General features: G+C 44.2%; 1 protein-coding gene across 6 annotated transcripts in view; it reads right to left on the minus strand.

Annotated features, from left to right (window-relative positions):
• Nucleotides 1–9,480: 9,480 nt before the first annotated feature.
• The window catches only part of LOC147609091 (uncharacterized), a 220,507-nt gene continuing 210,285 nt past the window's right edge, over nucleotides 9,481–19,702 (minus strand). For 5 of the 6 annotated variants that reach the window (XM_086788806.1, XM_086788804.1, XM_086788802.1 and 2 more), the window contains 8 exons: nucleotides 14,356–14,493; nucleotides 14,160–14,248; nucleotides 13,065–13,146; nucleotides 12,905–12,988; nucleotides 12,678–12,752; nucleotides 10,521–10,648; nucleotides 10,263–10,402; nucleotides 9,481–10,170 (listed from right to left, as the gene is read on the minus strand). In XM_086788806.1, coding sequence (XP_086644932.1) covers nucleotides 10,282–10,402; nucleotides 10,521–10,648; nucleotides 12,678–12,752; nucleotides 12,905–12,988; nucleotides 13,065–13,146; nucleotides 14,160–14,248; nucleotides 14,356–14,493 — 717 coding nt within the window. In that variant the 3' untranslated portion in view covers nucleotides 9,481–10,170; nucleotides 10,263–10,281. The remainder of the gene's footprint in view (nucleotides 10,171–10,262; nucleotides 10,403–10,520; nucleotides 10,649–12,677; nucleotides 12,753–12,904; nucleotides 12,989–13,064; nucleotides 13,147–14,159; nucleotides 14,249–14,355; nucleotides 14,494–19,702) is intronic. The other variant, XM_086788801.1, reaches the window with a different exon arrangement.

Consider the following 19,702-nt stretch of genomic DNA (forward strand, 5'->3'; position numbering starts at 1 on the left):
TAGTCAACCATAGTCAAAGTGATCATACATGGGTGTTCTACACATCATTTTCTCTCCATAGAGCTAAAGATCTTGTAAATCGGAGTTCGAAAACATATCCAACTTGAAATTGGTCATTTTCCAATGGCATCCAAGTCAAAGGCCAAGGCTACTTTTAAGGAAGTAGTTGAGCATGAGGGTGGTGTTTCGGAAATAAGTCAAGATGCAAGGCAAGATGTTCAAGAGCATGTGCAAGATAATGTTGACTTGCATCAAGGGTCAAACTTACCTCAAGGGTCCATGGAGAATCTAGGGATTGTGCAATTGATAGAGAAGATGTATCTTGACCAACACAACACTATGAGCCAAATGCTAAAGCCTATGGAAAGCCTTGGCCAAAAATCTCAAGATGTTGCAAGTGAGAAATAATTCTTTAATCGATGGATTTGTTGAGATGGAAGGAATGATTCACTAGCTTAAGGCAAGAATTGGGCAAGGGAAAGGAAGATTTCAATGAGCCAATGGGATCTCAAGCACTAGGACCCCAACCTCTTGGATCTACCGTGGGAACTTCGAATACAAATGCTACACAACTACCTCAAGCTAGTCCTCATCAACTTGAATCAAGCCACGGGCCTCCTAAGATGTACCAAGGTGGAACAAGCACATTTGGAATGCCGATGCAACAAGGTGGTTATGGGATGCAACATAGTGGTTATGGGATGCCTATGCAATCAAGTGGAAATAATGCTCCAAATATGTCTATGCATCAAAGGAATGCTAATATGGCAAGTACATAGGAGCATGGGTTATCTCCAATGCAAGGGAGAAGTTTGGAAAGAGGAAAAGGTATTCCATTAGGTGAACCACCTCCATTTGGCAATTGGAATGCTTCTCCAAGTTTGCAAGATCGTCATTCCAATGACTTGGGTGGACGTTTCATCAATGATTTGGGGGCAAGTCAATGTGGTGATAAGTGGAACAAGGATCATTGGAAGGCTTGTAAGGCCAAGAAGAAGATGGCCCTAAGCATGATTCTCACTGAACCTTGCCATGAGGACCTTAAGGAGGATGTGGATGAGTACGAGGGGTACTATGAAGATGCCAACAATGAAGTTGAGGATGTAGAGAAGGATGGTGAATTTTCCCTTTGATCCCGGTAGATTAATGAAAGGAGATGTTGACTATGATGATGGGTTACTAATGCCTATGTGTGAATATCATGACAAAGACAATATGACTACTCTGCAATATCTCAGTTGATGCCTATGTTGGTTGCAAAGAAGCCAATACATTAAAGTTGAAGGCATGCATTAATGGAAGGGTGGCACATGTTTTGATTGATGGTGGAAGCACACAGCTTTATCAACACCAAATTCATGTGCAGTCTCAAATTACAGCTCGTAGCTTTATCTTTGTGGCATGAGGCTCAAGTGGCTAATGGGGCAAAGATGGATTGCACAATGGTATGCAAGAATGTGAGGTTGATTCTCACCAATGATTATACTTGCAAGGTTGATTTACTTGTATTGGATATAGTTCGATTGACATTGTTTTGGGATGCAATTGGTTGGCAACTCTTGGGTTGTTTCATATGAATTTACAGCAAGGGTATATGAGTTTTATGTATAGAAACCATGAGGTTACATTGACCGGAACTCATGTGCCTAGTATCAAGATGATTAATGTCACAAACCTGAAGAGGGAGCTAAAGAAGATGGGATGCATATATGTTTTACAACTTTGCAAAGAGGAAGGAAATGAACAAAAGGGTGAAGTTATGCATAAAGGTATGAAGGAATCGTACCTTTATGCAAAGAGGAAGGAAATGAACAAAAGGGTGAAGTTATGCATAAAGGTATGAAGGAAATGAACAAAAGGGTGAAGTTATGCATAACGGTATGAAGGAATCGTTGAAGAAGTATGAGGATGTGTTCTAAATGCCAAAGTGTTGCGTCAAAAAAGGAGGTGGATCATGGGATAGAGCTTGAACCGCATACCAAATCTGTCAACAAGCCATCTTATAGATTGTCAAAAGAGGAGAAGGATGAAGTGGCAAAGCAAGTGTGAGAGCTTATGGATATGGGATAGGTTACTCCTAGCCAATCACCTTTTGCATTACCCGTACTCTTGGTCAAAAGACGAAGGATGGCACTTTTTGCATGTGCGTGGATTATAGGGATTTGAACAAATCTACAATCAAGAATAGATTTCCCATTCCACGAATTGATGACTTGCTTGATGAGTTGAAAGGTGCATGTTTCTTCTCCAAGATTGATTTGAGATTGGGCTATCACCAATCGAGAATCAAGAAAGGTTATAAGTACAAAACGGCATTTTGGATCTCTACCATTATTTGGTTATGCCATTTGGGTTATGCAATGCATCGGTAACATTTCAAGCTCTAATGAATAAGGTGCTTGGACCTTTCCTCTACAAATGGGTGCTTGTATTCTTTGATGATATCTTGATATATAGCAAAGGGGAGAAGGAGCACTTGATTTATGTAAGGGCTATTTTGGATGCTTTAAGAGCCAACAACTTATATGCAAAGGAAAGTAAATGTACATTTATGGCACAAAAGATTGAGTATCTTGGTCACATAGTGAGCAAAGAAGGCATTATGGTGGAGCCTAAGAAGGCATTATGGTGGAGCCTAAGAAGGTTAAGTGTGTTAAGAATTGGCCCATGCTAACAAATACCACTCAATTCAGGGGATTCTTAGGCTTGTCATCATTTTATAGGAGCTTCATGTATGCTCATATTGCCGCACCTCTCACCGACAAGCTTAAGAAAGAGGCTTTCTTTTGGGATGCTATAGCTGATGTGAGAGCTTTTAAGAGCTCAAGGAGATGCTCATATCAGCCCTTATACTTGTATGCCCGAACTTCTCGAAGCCATTTGTGGTTCAAGTCGATGTATGTGCAAGAGGCATTGGGGTTGTTTAAGATCTTTGAGAAGGTGCGGAAGAGTTTTTATTGGAAGGGAATGTGGAAAGATGAATATACTTTTGTGACAAGTTGCTTGCCTTGTCAAACAAAACAAAGATCCCACACATAAGGCTGGTGGTTTGCTTCAGCCTTTGCCTATTATCGATGGCAAATGGACACACATTTCCATGTGGGGCTTCCTTATACAAGGATGGGATGGGATATCATATATATGGTGGTAGACCGCTTGACAAAAGTGGCACATTTTATTCCTTCCAAAGTCAAATTTACAGCATCTATGGTTGCAAAACAGTTTGTGGATCATGTGTTCAAGTTGCATAGAGTGCCACAACAAATTGTTAGTAAGTGAGATGTGAAGTTTATGAGTTCATCTTGGAGGACATTGTTTGAGACTATGGGGACTGTTTTGACACCTAACACTGCTTATCACCCTGAAACCGACGGGCAAATCGAGAGGGTGAACAAGTGGGTAAAAACTTACTTAAGACACTATTGCCATGATACACAAGGTGTTTGGGATGAGTGGTTGCCAGTTGTCGAGTTTGCTCATAATAGCACGCATCATGAGAGCATTGGCATGTCACCTTTTGAAGCATTTTATGGGTACAAAGTGAATATGCCAATGATGGTTCAAAAGCAAGAAGGGGTGAATCCTAATGCAAAAGAGGAGATGAAAAAGTTGGATGCACTCTTGCAACAATGCAAAGCTAATATGAAGCAAGCTCAAAAAAGGACGAGGCATTATGCTAATGCTCATCGGAGCCCATTGGAATTCATGAAGGGTGAATGGGTATTCTTAAGGATTCTCAAGACAAGATATGGTTCTCTCAAGGGCATGACAAATACCAAGCTAGCTCATCGCTACTATGGGCCATACAAGGTAGTGAGGCGTGTTGGTGAAGTTGCTTATCAGTTGTGTCACTTCCATTAACCTCAAAGATTCATGATGCGTTCCATGTATCACATCTCAAAGCTTATCTTGGACTGGAGGTATTTGTGCAAGATGAATTGCCTCTAGTGGATGAGGAGGGAATGATTATGTGCCGGAAGCAATTTTGGGTATAAGAGAAAGAGTCCTTCATCTCGCAACCGTACATTAGTGGAGTACTTAATCAAATGGCGAGGGATACCTAAGGAAGAAGCTTCTTGGCAACCCGCCTCTACATCGAAAAGATTTGAAGGGTTATTGGATGCATTTTGAAAGTCCAACAAGGGTCATGAACAGTGAATTAACTTGCTGGAAATTACTATAAATTCACTGTGGAGGACAGTCGTATACCTAGTCATTACATTTATGGACTAAAGGTGCTAAAACTAGTTAATACATTTATGGAGAGAGTGTAAGGTAAACCGTATTACTATTCATTTTCTTCAGTAGTTATGCATGCTTGTCCTTTGGTTTAAAGAGATTTATTATTTTATCTTCTTGTAGGATACAAGAAAATGATGCATAACTGTTCATGGTAACTGATTTCAGTCCTTGTTGTATTGTAAGGTTAAACCTAAAAGATACTCTCTCTCTCTCTCTCTCTCTCATTAGTGGTTTTGTCTTTATATATATTCTTGCCAGTTCTTTTTTATTTGTGTGTCTTTATATGGCATGCTTACTAGTAGTTCTTTTTTGTGTTGTGTATCTTTGCTTGCAAATTATTTAGGATGCCCCCATCGATTAACAAAAGAAGCACCAAAATACTTCTTTGTTAGTTGTTGGAGAGGGGGACTTCTTGGTGGGTAAGTCATGATGGCTTTGCTTAAGATTCGATTCCCCTGAAGCTCGTGATCAATGCTATCTTAAGTCGAGTTAGTATTTTTATTAGTTTCTTGTATGACAATTATATGTATACTTATCTTGTAAATTTACAGAGAGTATAAAAAGGGGACTTTCAAGGGGAGTGGGAATGCCTACCTCTACGATGCTGGGGAGGGCATGCATGCCGCCATCTCCGTGATAGGGGTAAAGTTATGTATTTTTCGAGCATAATTTGGAAATACCAGATAGAGTTAAGTGGTACAATACTATTGATCATTATTTTTATGTGAGAAATGTTTATACAATGGATTTGTGTGTAAATGCGAAGTGTAAATTGAATGAAAAAATTGGTTGTGCCGTAAATTTGGCACATTAAATTAAATGAAACTATGAGATAAAATGAGGCAAGGTGAGAAAAATTTAGCGAGTGAGTTTGGGTGGTTGTACAATAAGGGTCCTCACTTTGGGATCATGACGTGAGGAAGGAACACCTTTAAGGTAGCTTGATCGAGTTATACATCCAATCGTAACATCCCAAGTGGTAGTCTTGGGAGGTAACTTCACCGAGTTACCAAACGTGCTCCCTAGGATAATGCCATGACCATGCACATACATTCTACATTTTAACCTTTTTTTTTGGGTATGTGATGGAACTCAAAGTGCTTTCTCTGTATCTTCATATGTTACAAGTTTGCAAACCTTTTTCAATTTCAACCCAATACCTCCAAAATCTAAAGGTTTTCTTCATGACATGTAATTAAATTTCTTAAGTTATTATTATTATTATTTTTTCCCCACTCTCACAAGAGCTTCTATGAGTAAATAGCTAGATGCCTCATCAAATTTCGACGAGGACTTCAATAAAAAAGAGGACGAAGCTAAAGCTAATAAAGCTACTGGAAGCTTCAAGGCCTAACTGGCCCTCTATTGCTACGCCTTTTTTCCCGCCTCCATGCTACCGGCGTAGCATGGAGGCTCCTCCAATTCTTCTTGCCTTGCCGCCGTTGTCTGTCCTCCTCCTCCTGCCCTCTTCAGCGTCTTTCTTTTGTTGTTCAAGCCGACCGTCCGGACGTATTGATTGGCATTATTATTATTATTATTATTATTATGGCCTCCGCGAAAGCCAACAATCCCATCAAACAATTAATTTTTCTTGCTCCAACACGACCATGAGAATGAGATACTCATTGGTCCCACAGCACTTTCAGGACACACGCCTGCTTGGTCGAGGGCTTTGTTCAAGTAGATTTCGGGAGTCCGGAAGCCACAGGCTGTCCAACATCCCAACCCCTATGCCGATCATGATGTAGACTCCTCAGAGATGGGATAAAGTTCTCAGCGCATTGCCTCTTCCCCTAGAAGAAGAAAGGGCTTCTCCCACGAATGGGAGGGAGAATTTGCATCTCTAATCTTCTCTCCACAAGACATTGCTACGCTCACCTCTGTGCAGGTGGCTACCTATGCGAGATGTACTCCCTCCTTGCGGATCGAGGCATTGCAGTCATAGTCTTATGAGGATCTCTCATGGAATATGGTGTTTTTCTCGCCGCCATAGATAGTTCGTACGATCCTAATTAGCGTAAGGTTGCACTTGATCTTACATAATGTGATTCATGACATCAGACTAGGTTCCTTCCAAGGGAGGCCTTCTACCCGCATTTGCTTCTATCGCTACCATCTCCTACCTTTCTTGCCCTTCCCTCCGTCTCCCTTCTCTTCCCTTCCCCTCCTGCTACGGAATATTCTTTATCAAGTTTCAAGTCGGCCTTTCATGGCTAATCAACCCCCTCCATCCGGGCAAACCATCCATTTTTCTCCATTTTTCACAAGTTCCTCTTCCCCGAAATTGACAAAGACTACAAGACGACACTCATTGGAAAAATCTTTGGCTCTCATCCCTCCCGGATCCAGGTCCACGACTTGGTCCTAGCGACGTTGCCTTTCGACTCCACACTCCACTTTAAAGATGTGACGATACTTGGGAGAGGATTCTTCCAAACGGACTTTGATGCAGAGGAGGCAACCTGAGATGTGTTCAAGTGCAGTCCCTTCCCTTTGGGCCCAAGGAATATTTTCACACACTCAGGTTTCCTGGTCTTCCTCATGCTTATTGGCCATTATTGAAGGCCATTGGGGCAGCCTTTGGGCTAGTCCTACAAGTGTCCACCATCCCAAGTTTTCCCACTTCTGTTGCTCAAGCAATCATTGCCTCGGCTAATGTTCTTCCCAGGGTTATGGTGTTAACTCGTGACAATGAGCCCTTTGAGGATTTTGTGATGTTTTCGGGACCTAATGGTTCTTTGAAGCAACATATGGAGACGTGAGGTAGCCCTAACCAATGCTGGGTTTGTCACTACGTGGGCCACTTTGCGCGGGATTGCCCTAGGCAGGAGGCGGTGCAAACATGCTCCCCAAGCGACATTGCCTATTGCTTTACCTCGGCCAGCTTTTCACTAGGAGTGGCGAGTCATCTCTCACGGCCGCCCTCCAGGTGGGAATGCTGGGGCACAAGATGAGGACCTCCCCAAAGACAATGTACACAATGATGATGGATTAGATCAGAGTGATGAGTTTGCAAAGTCATCCTCACAAAGGATGTCGCATCACGACATGACAGAATGACTATGTTGAGTCCCCCTTGCTTGGGATGGACAATATGCAAAATGCACTTGGTATGGATTCACAGAATATAATGCCATCTTATGAGGCCTTGCAAGATGTGCAACATGATTTAGGTCACGGTGTCCCGCAAGGCACCCATGCATTGCAGCGGACATATGCAGAGATTGTGTAGAGTCTAGGACAGAGTGAACATGTTGACATTGGACTTTGCTCCAAGGATTACTCCCTTCTACAACATTACAAGAGGCGGGTCTAGACTCCGGCCAAGTGTTTACTTAGGTCTGGAATCAAAACCCACTCTCTTTACCATGAGGATTATCTCATGGAATGTGCAGGGTCTAAGGAGGCTTCCCACACACAATAGGAAGTGCCTTGTTAAAGATCAACTTCACCCTGTAATTATAGGTGGACCTACGGATGTGTTGCTTCTAAAGGAGGACAAATTGGATATGTTCCAGTGTGGTAAGACTAGTAAGATCCTCTCTGGACACACTTTTTAGTCTGGTGCACAAGGGACCAAAGGTGGGGTATGCATTTCAGTGTTAGCATCACTTTTGCCTCATGTTATTGGCCATGGTGTTATTATACCTGCCAGGTGTACAGTGGATTATGGTTATGAAGGAGGGACTAAAGCTAGGTATCTTGAATATCTATGTGCCTAATGTACGGGGAGAGAGGGTGGCCCTCTGGAGCACCATCACACATCTACTACCCTTGGCTGATCAATGGATTGTTGGAGGAGACTTCAATATGAGTAGCCATTTGACAAAAAGGGTGGCCGTGAGTGTAGAACACACTCCTTGGAGAGAGCCTCTTACGAGAGATTTATGTTTTTTTCTTCTATGGCAGGGATTGTTGGACAGAGGATAATTTCTAGAGGAGGCCCAATTCCTTATCCTACTCATGGCATACCGTAGAAGCAGGGATGGATGCATCTTTGCATGGTTGGATAGATTTTATGTGGATGACTGGGGTTGGATAGAGGAGGCTCTATTGCCATCTTACTAGGTACTACCAAATCAGATCATTGCCCAATTGTCTTGTGCATTAGGGAACTAGGGAACCAGAAGGGTGTACCGCGTGCGCATCCTAGACACTCTCTATCAGGATGTAGAGACCTCCTTGGAGGTTTCAGAGATTTGCAGGCTTTGTGATCATCCTGATCCCCGAGAGGCTTGTTTTGGCCTTGGAGAGGCCTAGCCAACGCTATCATTGTGTTTGGCAGCAGGCGCCTCCATTAATTGGCACAAATCAACGAGATTTTGGATTTTGTTTGGCAGAAGGATGAGGAGAGATGCCTACATTTGTTTTGGTGCTATTGTTTGGTTGACATAGTTGGGCCCGCAAATTAGGTTTGAAGGGAACGACAAAGACATGATCATGTAGGTTACCCACGGAATGGGTCGGCGGGGTCTTCTTCAAGATATGCCAAAGTCAGGCTACGTACCTCTAGCACAGAGGTTGGACACTGCATGGTAGATTATTGCTAGCATCACAGCATGGCACATTTGGAAGTCTAGATGCACCGAGGCCATGGAGGGCAGTTTGGTTTATGATATCCAGTGCATTCAAAGGATCTGGTGTGATATTATCCACACGCTCATGGCCACTTGGGCCAATATTCAGGGATCTTCGAGAGCCGCAGAGAGGAAATGTGGCCAATTTATGAGAGAATGGCATCTTTTTCGCTCGACCTCATATGGGGCCTTGCTCGCGGCACAAGGCACCCAATTGGTTGAGATTTCCCCCTTACTTGGTTTGAAATCTCCCTTTTTGTAATTTTTTATTCATACTTAAGAGAATTCTCTTTTTTGGGAAAAAGAAGGAATTTAGATTTGCAACTCAATCCCCATTTTTCAGAGCTTTGAGCTACTCTATGATTAGCCCTACCCTAAGTATAGGCACATCTTTTCTCCCACATTTAACACTTCTAGAAATCTTCCCCCTTAGCTGACAAAGAGGATAATCTTATAACAAGACCAAGAAGTTGCATAGGACAATAAATAAGGATTGATTTGATCACATTAAATCATAGGCATTTTTCAACTAACCTCCTCTCTTTGGTTGACTAGGAGAAAGGACCTGGGTCGTGCATCTAGTTTTAGTCGTGTGTTCTAGCTTGCTGATAGTTTAGTGCATAACTCACTTATCCAACCCCTTGAAAAGAGCAAAAACAACTTGCACAGTAAATCAAAGTTTTAATTGACCAAGTATCTAATAAGCAATCTCCATGTCGGCTGCTGTCACAGCGATGGGCTAGAGGATATAGCCTGTATTAAATGGCAAGAATAAAAAATAGTACACTGCAACCCAGCAGAAAAAGCTGAAGGCAGCTGTTGGTAAGTCAAGTTTGCAGTGACTTGAGAAAATTGACACACTATATCAGAGGATGTTCCATACTTGTAAGGATCACTTAATTGCTGTCCAAGCGACCGGGTTTATATTTGTGTGCCCACTTCTTTTTTGCGTATGTATATACATGCAGATATATGGAGGGGGGGGGAGAGAGAGAGAGAGGGAGAGATAGAGATTGATTCTCTTGATTTCCCATTGCAGCTCGCAGAACCACGAGTAAGGGTGGGTTCACAACACACAAAAACACCAACCTGTCCAGCCCCGCCAGTTATCACAAGGTCTTGGAGCCTGCCCTCTCTGCGGACTGGTCGTCATTCATTGAATTTGTCAGACTTCATGCTATCAGCTCGTGGCAGGGCAGACATCTGAACGGGCCGGGCCATAAACAATGGGTTGGCCAGACGACAGTAGCCGATCTTGGTGTTCCATACACCAAGACTGCCCAATACAAGGGTTCACCTGGTTTGGGAGAGCAAGGAGGCATTTGATCATGTCTGGTGCAATTCATTGAACCTGGTGTGAATTTACACATACACCACCAAAACTGGAAAGTAAGGCCATATCTAAGTAGTCTATTCAATATCGAACAAAGCGGTTTGGGTTACCTCTACACAAGTGATGTCCTTATTGAAGACCAAAACCGGTTGAGTTAGAAATGGCCAGTTTCAACCTGTTCTCTAGCTTTGCCTTAGACTTGTAGTCTGGCAATAGCAAGACATTGAAGCATGTATGTGATGTTGGCAGCCTGTCCATCAAGAGAATAAAACTCAATAATGTAGTTTGTGGTTCAACATTTATGCAGCTGCCTTAAACCTGTATTGGCTCTCACAGACCCTGAAAAGGTTGGGTGAAGCTGCATATACCTGTCAGTATCGCCATCATTACGTTGTATAATAAACTGAAGGCTACCTAAACCTCCAACTGGAGCCCTATCATTTCCTGTCGTGAAAAACAGAAGCGATTTTTTCTCCTCCAATGGCATATCTTTAACCTGAGACAACGCAAAATCCTGTGTTAAAAGACCTTCCGCAACTTTGAGCAAGTAACCACTACTGAGTAAAAATAGATGCAAAATAGGTGCAGCAGCAAAGAACAATTTACGAGATAAGGAACTGACTGTCCACATTACATATGTGAACGTATTTTAGGGCCTCCTTTTTCTCATTTGACCAACAAAGATTTACAGACTTGGCATCCATATGTGATTTTTCCTTATGAGGATGATATGCACACTCAACTGTTGACTCCAAATAGGTGGAAACTAAAGATTAGAAACTACTCTGTGATTGCCATGGCCGGGGCACCTTCAACATACCATATCACATCCTCAGCCCCCACATGACTCACCATTGTATGGGCTCCTGGCAAACAATGGCTTGCAAGTGTAGGCTGATGTCATGCGCTACATCCCTGGTGTGGGCGTGGGTTGATGCTCCATGGGAAAAGAGAGTGTGACCAGGTGGGTCCGAGCACCTGGGGCGGGGGTATGTCAAGTGTGATATATATAGATATATATATTTTCAGAAAGAGACTTCTATTAAGTATGAAAAAAAACATGCAACAATCACATCTATAAGCCGGAACAAAATTGGCTGCAATCTGATGCTCACTGCCTTAGCAAGAATCTTATTTGCAACACTACTGGGGTCAAATATGGTTGTTCTCTCTATCCTACACTCTTTGGTCTATACATTGATGAAATTTCTGATTTTACTAACTGATTGGGGGGGAACAGGATCACAGCTAGCCCAGACAGTGGTGCCTGTACTCTTATATGCCGATGATATAGTGCTCGTATCAGACTATATAGAAGGGATAAAAGAAACCTTGATGCTGTTGAGAGGAATCTCATAGTGAATCTTGGTAAGACCAAGATAATGCTCTTTAACACATCATATCGGGTTCCTTCTCATACAATGGTAAGGCAGTCGAAATAGTTACTTTGAATGTTACTTTCTCCAGTCCTATCTTTCCCTTTGCGGCCAGCTGCCTAGGCCCGTGTAGCGAGGGGATATGCTGCCTAAGCCTGTTTGAAGAGAGTGTTTCTAGGCTCCCTTCCAGGAACCGAATACCTTAGAGATGTTGTTTTGGCACATTGGTGCCGCCTACTATGATGTATGGTGCTTCTTTTTGGGGACCTGTTCTTGGAGAGGAGGATAGAGAGAGTGAGTTGATGATATTTTTACACATGATCAGGTGTAAGCCTTTGGTACCGCATCAAGAGCCAACAGTGTCACCTCAAACTCAGCCAATACTATCCCATGTACTGTTTCAGGCTATCATCTACATATTTCACGTGTACACTTTGGATAGAGACCACCTCCCGATGTTAGCATTGGAGTTCTCCAAGAGGGAGAGTGACATTGCTAGAGAGAACCGGATTTGTAGACTCTGCTCTACAAAGGTCGAGACGGAGCAGCACTACATTTGCAGATGCCCAGCATGCAGGGGAGATTCCACTGCCTTTCCGAGAGAGATTTGGTCCATTGTCTAGGATCATGCTGCGATAGAGCTCAGTTGGCACAGAGAGTCACTCCTCAGAGGTAGCACAGTCCAGCCTCGGGACACCTCAACTGAACATTACTAGCTTTTAAAAGGACAGGATGGCCTCACAAGTCGGCAACCCAGAGAGGTACATGAGCCTATAGACCCACCCAGGAGGACCAGATAACATATTGCACCGATCCTCGGCCCACCACTTCGACCACCTGGAGTCACCTTGGACCACGCCGGGCAGCTACAGAACACCATACATCCACGGGCTTGTGGTTGGTGGCAGCCTTCCACATGGCAGCTCTAGATTGGGAAGATTCTCCAACGACATGAATACTCCCCACTCATGGTGGACAAGGTGAGCCTCTTGACGGAGTAATAGACTCCCCTACGCTAGATATTCTGGATGGATGAGGATGACACCACAAACGCATGAGATATGGAGATGTATTTGCACATGTATCCATCACTATGATGATGTTGCTAATGATGATGATATGATAGACATACAGCTAGTTGCAGCTTACCAATTCCCAAAACCATTTAATGATTTCACTGTCTCTTGTGTAACCTCCATGATAGATAGTAACTTTTTCTAGTGCCTGCCAGTACAAATTCACAAAGCTTGCTCAGCACTTAACTGTGAACACTTTTTTGATATAGATTCGAATTTTGAAGAACTCAAAAAGTTTGAAGTGAGACTTGAATATCCAAAGGAGAGACTTATTGCATAATTCAAAGCAAAAGAACTTACATCAAAATCAAAATGAGGGAGTCCACATATGAGCAATTCCAGCTCTTCGTAATGGAAAAGTTGAAGTGCATGCCCCCCACATACCTGCAGCAGTCAACATAGAATTAACTTTTGGTGATGCAAAATCCAAGGACCATGGAAGGACATGTTGAGGAAGAACCTGCTGAAAACCCTTGTTGAAGGCTGAGAACTGGTCTTTTATGGATTCTTCCAGTAAATAATTTACATATAGCTCTATGTACCTGGCCGATTTTTTTTTTCCAAGCAAGAGAATTGTATTACAATTTGATTCAAAGAGTTTACAAGCTTTTTAAAGTAAAAATTAACTATGAAGCAACAGTTCTTGGCAAGAAAGGAAGTTCACAAGATGATTCAAAAAGCATGCACACAAGAAAGCTCAGTTTCCAAAACATTTGGAATATTTACTCATGGATGTTCACTATCCTAAAGAATGAATACTGTGCGAAGTTCTCTGATATTATTTAAGCCTCACATTTGATACTGTGCATGCTTTTTAAAGTAAAAATTAACCAGGAAGCAACAGTTCTTGGCAAGAAAGGAAGTTCACAAGATTATTCAAAAAACATGCACAAAAGAATGCTTAGTTCCCAGAACATTTGGAATATTTACTCATGGATGTTCACTAGCACAAAATGCCAATACTAAAAGAATGAATACTGTGCTAAGTTCTCTGATATTTTTTAAGCCTCACATTTGATTGTCACCCTCAGAATCAGCCTGTAACAAAGAACCATAGTTCATTTTATATGTTGTCTGCAAAGTTCTTTCCATGCACTGATCCCAATCACCATAGCTTTCATCCAATAATGAATGGAAAGTTCTTTTAGCTCCAAATTTAGTGAAGGGGTGTGATTAAAATATCAAACTTCAAAGATAAAGGTTTTTGTAATATAGCTTAAATGCACGTGCTATCTAGGGTTTCACGTTATAAACCCCCCGAGTACTAGAGCCTGACAAAATACCTTTGTCAATGTTGTGGATCTTAAAGTGGGAATTTATTTTGTGTAGATATGAAATTCCAAATATCAACTATAAAGATTGATGAGGTTAATAAAAGTTACTACTGTATCCTCTCCACCCCTCCAACCACCCCCCCCCCCCCCCCCCCCCCTCCCCCCCAAAAAAAAAAAAATTACATTCAACCTTCAACAATAGATCAATGAACCTTGAAAAAATGGAAAACCAAAAACAAAAAGAATGTAATGGCATAGCAAAACAATACAGGTTTACTTACTTTTCCCTGTTCTGACTTGTCACTGGTATGTCACCTCCACCAGGTTGAAGATCATAAGTTTTCACATCTCCAAAGTAATCATAGGAAACCTGGATTTAGAAATACTACTAAGGAGATCCCATACTTGAAAAAACAGCTGCACAACTTACCTCTCAATATTTTATGATGAATGGCAACACTAAAAAAAAATATTTACCTGAAAGGTTAAGGCAAATGTGTTTTCAACATCACCATCAAAATCTAAAAGTTGTTGAAAGCTTCTGGCAAGCTGTGGCTGTAGATCATTAAGATCATCCAGATGAGGTTTCAAGCCCAGCAGTTTCTTGTAGATGACCTGCACAAAAACCACAGTAAAATACAGGCAATAATTTGAAGGCCATTCTCTAACTTCGAAACTTTACTAGTAAAAACATGCATGAGTAGACAACTTCCATCCACCAAGAATTTTCAATAACAATTCTCTACATGGATTCATGCCTGCTCTAAACTACAAAAAAGGAAGCCATTTTATTCTAGAGAATAGAAATGATATACAGGAACTCAAGGGACGCTTCTGCCCTGACCTGGTGCTCCCTTTGGCATGCTATGAGCTACACAATCCATTTGTTAGAAATCAATGCTCCACCCTCATAGTTGTTTTCCTGGGTTCCAGCTCACTCTGGCCGCCTTCAATGAGATCCAAGTGCCACAGAAATAAGGAGGCTGGAATACCATCCTCTCTCGGGCATTTGCCCCTAGGTAATGCTATCATATCCTCTACCAACTCCTTAGATGTGAAGGGGGTTAGGAGGAAAGTCGTTAGTGAGGGACCACCTCTCTCATGTGCTGCCACACCCGCTCACGCGCATCCAACACACCTGTGAGGAAATGGGGGCACTGGTGAGAAGAGTATTGAAGAAATCTGTGGCGATGGATCTCACATGTGAGGGGTTTGTAACAATGGAACCATCCAGGCTTCGCAACCTGCGGATACCCTCTCTCCGTTTGTCTAGGCCTACAATCTCAAAGAAATCTCTTGTGACCCTCTCTCCCGTGTGTGTCTAAAAAGAGGCTCTATCATGGTATCTCTACTCCACCCGCCGCTCATCTATGGACCTGAGCGCTGTACAGGCGGCAGCCAGCTAACTCTCAATGCACGGGTTATTTGGTGCACTCTCCTGGAGCCATTGTAGAGAGGCAAGACCCCTGCGACGAATACTCCTCTCTTGCTCTCGGAAGCCAACCAATCTGCTCTGTGCCGCCTCTTGTAAAAGACTACTAATCTTGCTAAGGCCTACATCCACGGCTCCTGCGGCTACTCTTGAGTGAAAATCAAGCCTCTCCCAAATCCCCTCTGTCCTACTACTACAGATCCCTGGGCCTTGAATGAGGCTATCTGGAATCCGGGTACTCACTTGTCTGTCCTGTCTCCGGGGGTCATCCAAGAAGAGAATAACTAGTGTGTGGTCGGAATAAGTAGTGCCAGCCAAAATACCAATCATGCTGCCACGCCCACAAGCCACACATCAACATAGAACCGATTGAGTCTAGATAAGTTAGGGCAAGTATTCCTCTTGTTAGATTTGGAGAAACACACTCCCGGAACTACGTCCAAACTCTAGAAGATGCAAGGGTCCTATCCCATGAGAGCCAAAATCAACTCCTTCCATGCCGAGTACTCTGTACCTGATATAGTAGCCATGCCACCTCCGAGTCTATCATCAGTTGCCTCTAGCATGTTAAAGTCACCACCCATACACCAGAAATCTGCCTGCGTGATAGGGATTGACGGACTGTACTCCAAAAGGTGGCTCTACCTGCTGCCGCGTTCGGCGCATAGACATTTAAGAAGCCTACATTGTTCTCTAGTATCCTAATGATTACCCACTGAGCCCATCTAGTGACAATGGTTCTTGAGTCGACCATTACCGGCAAAAGTTGCTCACTGACGAAAATGCATACTCCACCCTGTCTCCCGGAGGGGCCAAAAGAGTGGGACTCGAAGGTGTGACTCTTGCCTTGCAAGATCTTGCCGCAGTCACGGGTCCGTCCCTCTGAAAGATGGCTCTCTTGTAAGAAGAGAATGTCAGTGGGTCCACCAATAGCCACTCAATGGAGCTCCTCTCTAAGGACACCACGCCTCTGGAAGCAATGTGGGCCCCCCAAACCCTGGATGTTCCATGAGACAATCCACATAGCTAAGAGCGTTGGGGAGTAGATCTATCGGAACTGCCCTCCACTCCAAGAGTCTTGGGCATGAGTTTCGATGGAGAGTAGTCGCTGTTGGTCCTAGGGCGGAGCTATGCCAAATGGGCATATATCTTGGCCTCCATGTGGTCCACTCTGTTCGAGCCCTAGACTATGCATACTCTAGACTCCATTAGTCACAATGCAAGTATCTGTAGAAGGGGGAAGATGGTACTGCCACTGAAACCTAAAGAAACACAAAAAGAAGCACCTCCACGTTGGAGGACAGCATCTCCCTTGCCTGATCCTTAAGGACGGAGCCGCCCAACTCCATCCAAGCCAAAGGCCAGAGGTGGTGTCAGGCAAAAATCTGAGAAGTGTTTTGGGCTTGTGTACATATGGGATGCATGGCAGGTGAAAAAGCTTTGCCCTGAATGCCCTGGCAAAAATGTACAGAGTGGGTGGTTTTATGTTTTTTTTTAACGAGCTCTTGGTGATGCCCGCATGTGAAAGTGTTACGGGAACCCCGAATGTGATGATGGTTGGTCAATATGGGCTGATTCTGGATGCTGAGATGGCGCTCCTTTTTAGCCAGTATGTGATGAGGTTGGCAGAGCTTGGGGAATGGTCGGGTTTTGGTAAGTTATGATGCTGCTGATTACGAGCTGTGGGCAGATATTGCACTGGAAGGAAAGTCGTGGGCGCAGTATGTTCACCTGAAGCATGAGGAAGCAAGGGGCCTTTTTAGTATTGTGGCCATTATTGAGGCTTTAGAGGAAAATAAAATAATAAATATCAATCAAAGTGGCCAGCTTGAAGGACCACGTGGAGGTTTATATTGCTGCCAGAGAGTCGCCTCTGGAAGGTTGGCGAAGAGCGAGTCGGGGTTTTTTGAAAGGAGGTACCGCCGTGTGCTAGGATGAGGCTCTCGGGTGATTCTGTAGACACAGGCGTAGGAGAAGTGGTAGCCGCCTTATGGGAGAGATAGCCTGGGGCGCAGCACTAGGAAGGTGGCCTTTTGTTTGTGCGTGGCTAGGTGCAGCTCTGCAGGCGCTTTGGTGTGCGTGGGAGAGCTGGGTTGCAGGCGATGAGAAGGCTAGGCGCTGTAGCTGGGAGAGCCGCCTAGATGGGTTACTGAGGCCGGTGAGTCGGGAAGAGAAGGTGGAGTTGCCGCCTTGTACGAGAAGCTGCTGCAGGTGCTGGAGATGGCTGGCAACGTCGACAAGCTCTGGGTTTGAGGCCGCCGGGAGGTGGACCACCTACAGAGGGAGCCGCCTAGGACAGCGCGTTGGAGGGCTGGCGACGGCCTTGGTGAAGTCGCCTTGGTGAAGCGCTGGTGGATAGCGTGTGCAGAGAGCCAACAGAGAAGAGAGTTGCAGAGGCTGCTGGTCACGACACACAGAGGCAACGGGCTGGGGAAGTCGGGGGTTGTTAGTGGGGCGCCCTCTGAAGAGAGAGAAGTGGCCGGTTTTTGTGTGGTTGGTGCAGCTGCTGCTAAGGATACCAGACAGAGAGGCTGGCGCAGAGCTGACTGAGGACAGCTGAAGAGGGAAGCTGGACGTTGAGGGAGCTGTGGCTGCAAGCGAAGACAGTAGAGGTGATGTGTGGGCTGGAGACAGGTGGGACTCGCCTACGACACCTGATTGTGCAGAGCTGGAAGCACTGAGACAAGAGGTGGCTGGCAATGAAGCCGTGAAGGAAGGACAGCAGTTTTGCCAAGAGGAGCAGAGACCGGGAGACTGAGGCTTGGTTGTCAGACGCAAGGGTGAATTCCCTTGGCAGTAAATCCAAGCCAGAGTCTTGATTTTTGGTGTCATTGCTGAGTTTATTTGAAGTGTGATGAAGATGGGACTGGATTTCCCAAAGTTTTATGGTGTGGGTGGTGTGGTGAACAGTGAGAAGTGTTCCAGCCGGTGGCTGGTGGTACCCCCTTTTGTAGTTGTTGTATCAAAGTTTGGGAGGTGAAGGGCTATAGAGGCATGGTCTTTTTTCTTGTTTTCACCTCACATGCTTTCTGGTGCCCTCACCGAGGAGAGCTAAGGTATATATCTCTTGCCTACTACCAGGGTGTATGCCCCAGAGTAAGAGATTGAAGGAAGGTGTTTCCAGTGTTTTTCTTGGTCTGAAGGTGAAAGGGATAAAAATGATGTCGTATCCGGAGTTTTCTGGTGGTTCTAATGAAGATGTAGCAGATTTTCTTGAGAGGTTCGAGGTTGCGTGCATTAGCAACCTTGTTGATAATGAAGAGCAGGTGTTGAAACTTTTGAGGATCTTTTTGAAGAGTGATGCTAGAGATTGGCTCAAGTCAAAACAGGTACTCTTGGATGTTAAAGTTGAATGGTGGTCTATGCGTTTTGGACATGGTTTGCATGCAGATGTTGAGGGTGCTCATCTTCTCAAGTGGTGGCAGTGTATTGATCAGTCCATGTTCTTTCAAGAGCCTTTATGCTGGCATGGTGAATTTAAAAGGATGCTCTTTGACCCAGGTGGGTGAATGTGGTATGCTATGATGTTAAGTTGAGTGATACAACTTTGGCCGTTTGATCCAGGAATATGAATGCAAGTTCTTGTTTTCTGCTGAGCATGAATGCTCTAGCAGGCTGGGGGGTTGGCAAAGTATGTCAGGCAAAAATCTGAGAAGTGTTTTGGGCTTGTGTACATATGGGATGCATGGCAGGTGAAAAAGCTTTGCCCTGAATGCCCTGGCAAATGTACAGAGAGGGTGGTTTTATGTTTTTTTTTACGAGCTCTTGGTGATGCTTGCATGTGAAAGTGTTACGGGAACCCCGAATGTGATGATGGTTGGTCAATATGGGCTGATTCTGGATGCTGAGATGGCGCTCCATTTTTAGCAAGTATGTGATGAGGTTGGCAGAGCTTGGGGAATGGTTGGGTTTTGGTAAGTTATGATGCTGCTGATTACGAGCTGTGGGCAGATATTGCACTGGAAGGAAAGTCGTGGGCGCAGTATGTTCACCTGAAGCATGAGGAAGCAAGGGGCCTTTTTAGTATTGTGGCCATTATTGATGCTTTAGAGGAAAATAAAATAATAAATATCAATCAAAGTGGCCAGCTTGAAGGACCACGTGGAGGTTTATATTGCTGCCAGAGAGTCGCCTCTGGAAGGTTGGCGAAGGGCGAGTCGGGGTTTTTTGAAAGGAGGTAGCCGTCGTGTGCCAGGATGAGGCTCTCGGGTGATTCTGCAGACACAGGCGTAGGAGAAGTGGTAGCCGCCTTATGCGAGAGATAGCCTGGGGCGCAGCGCTAGGAAGGTGGCCTTTTGTTTGTGCGTGGCTAGGCGCAGCTGCAGGCGCTCTGGTGTGCGTGGGAGAGCTGGGCTGCAGGCGATGACAAGGCTAGGCACTGTAGCTGGGGGA

This window comes from Cibotium barometz, chromosome 52 (assembly GCF_041138505.1).
Source record: "Cibotium barometz isolate CiBa-2024 chromosome 52, ASM4113850v1, whole genome shotgun sequence".
Classification (NCBI taxonomy): Eukaryota; Viridiplantae; Streptophyta; class Polypodiopsida; order Cyatheales; family Cibotiaceae; genus Cibotium; species Cibotium barometz.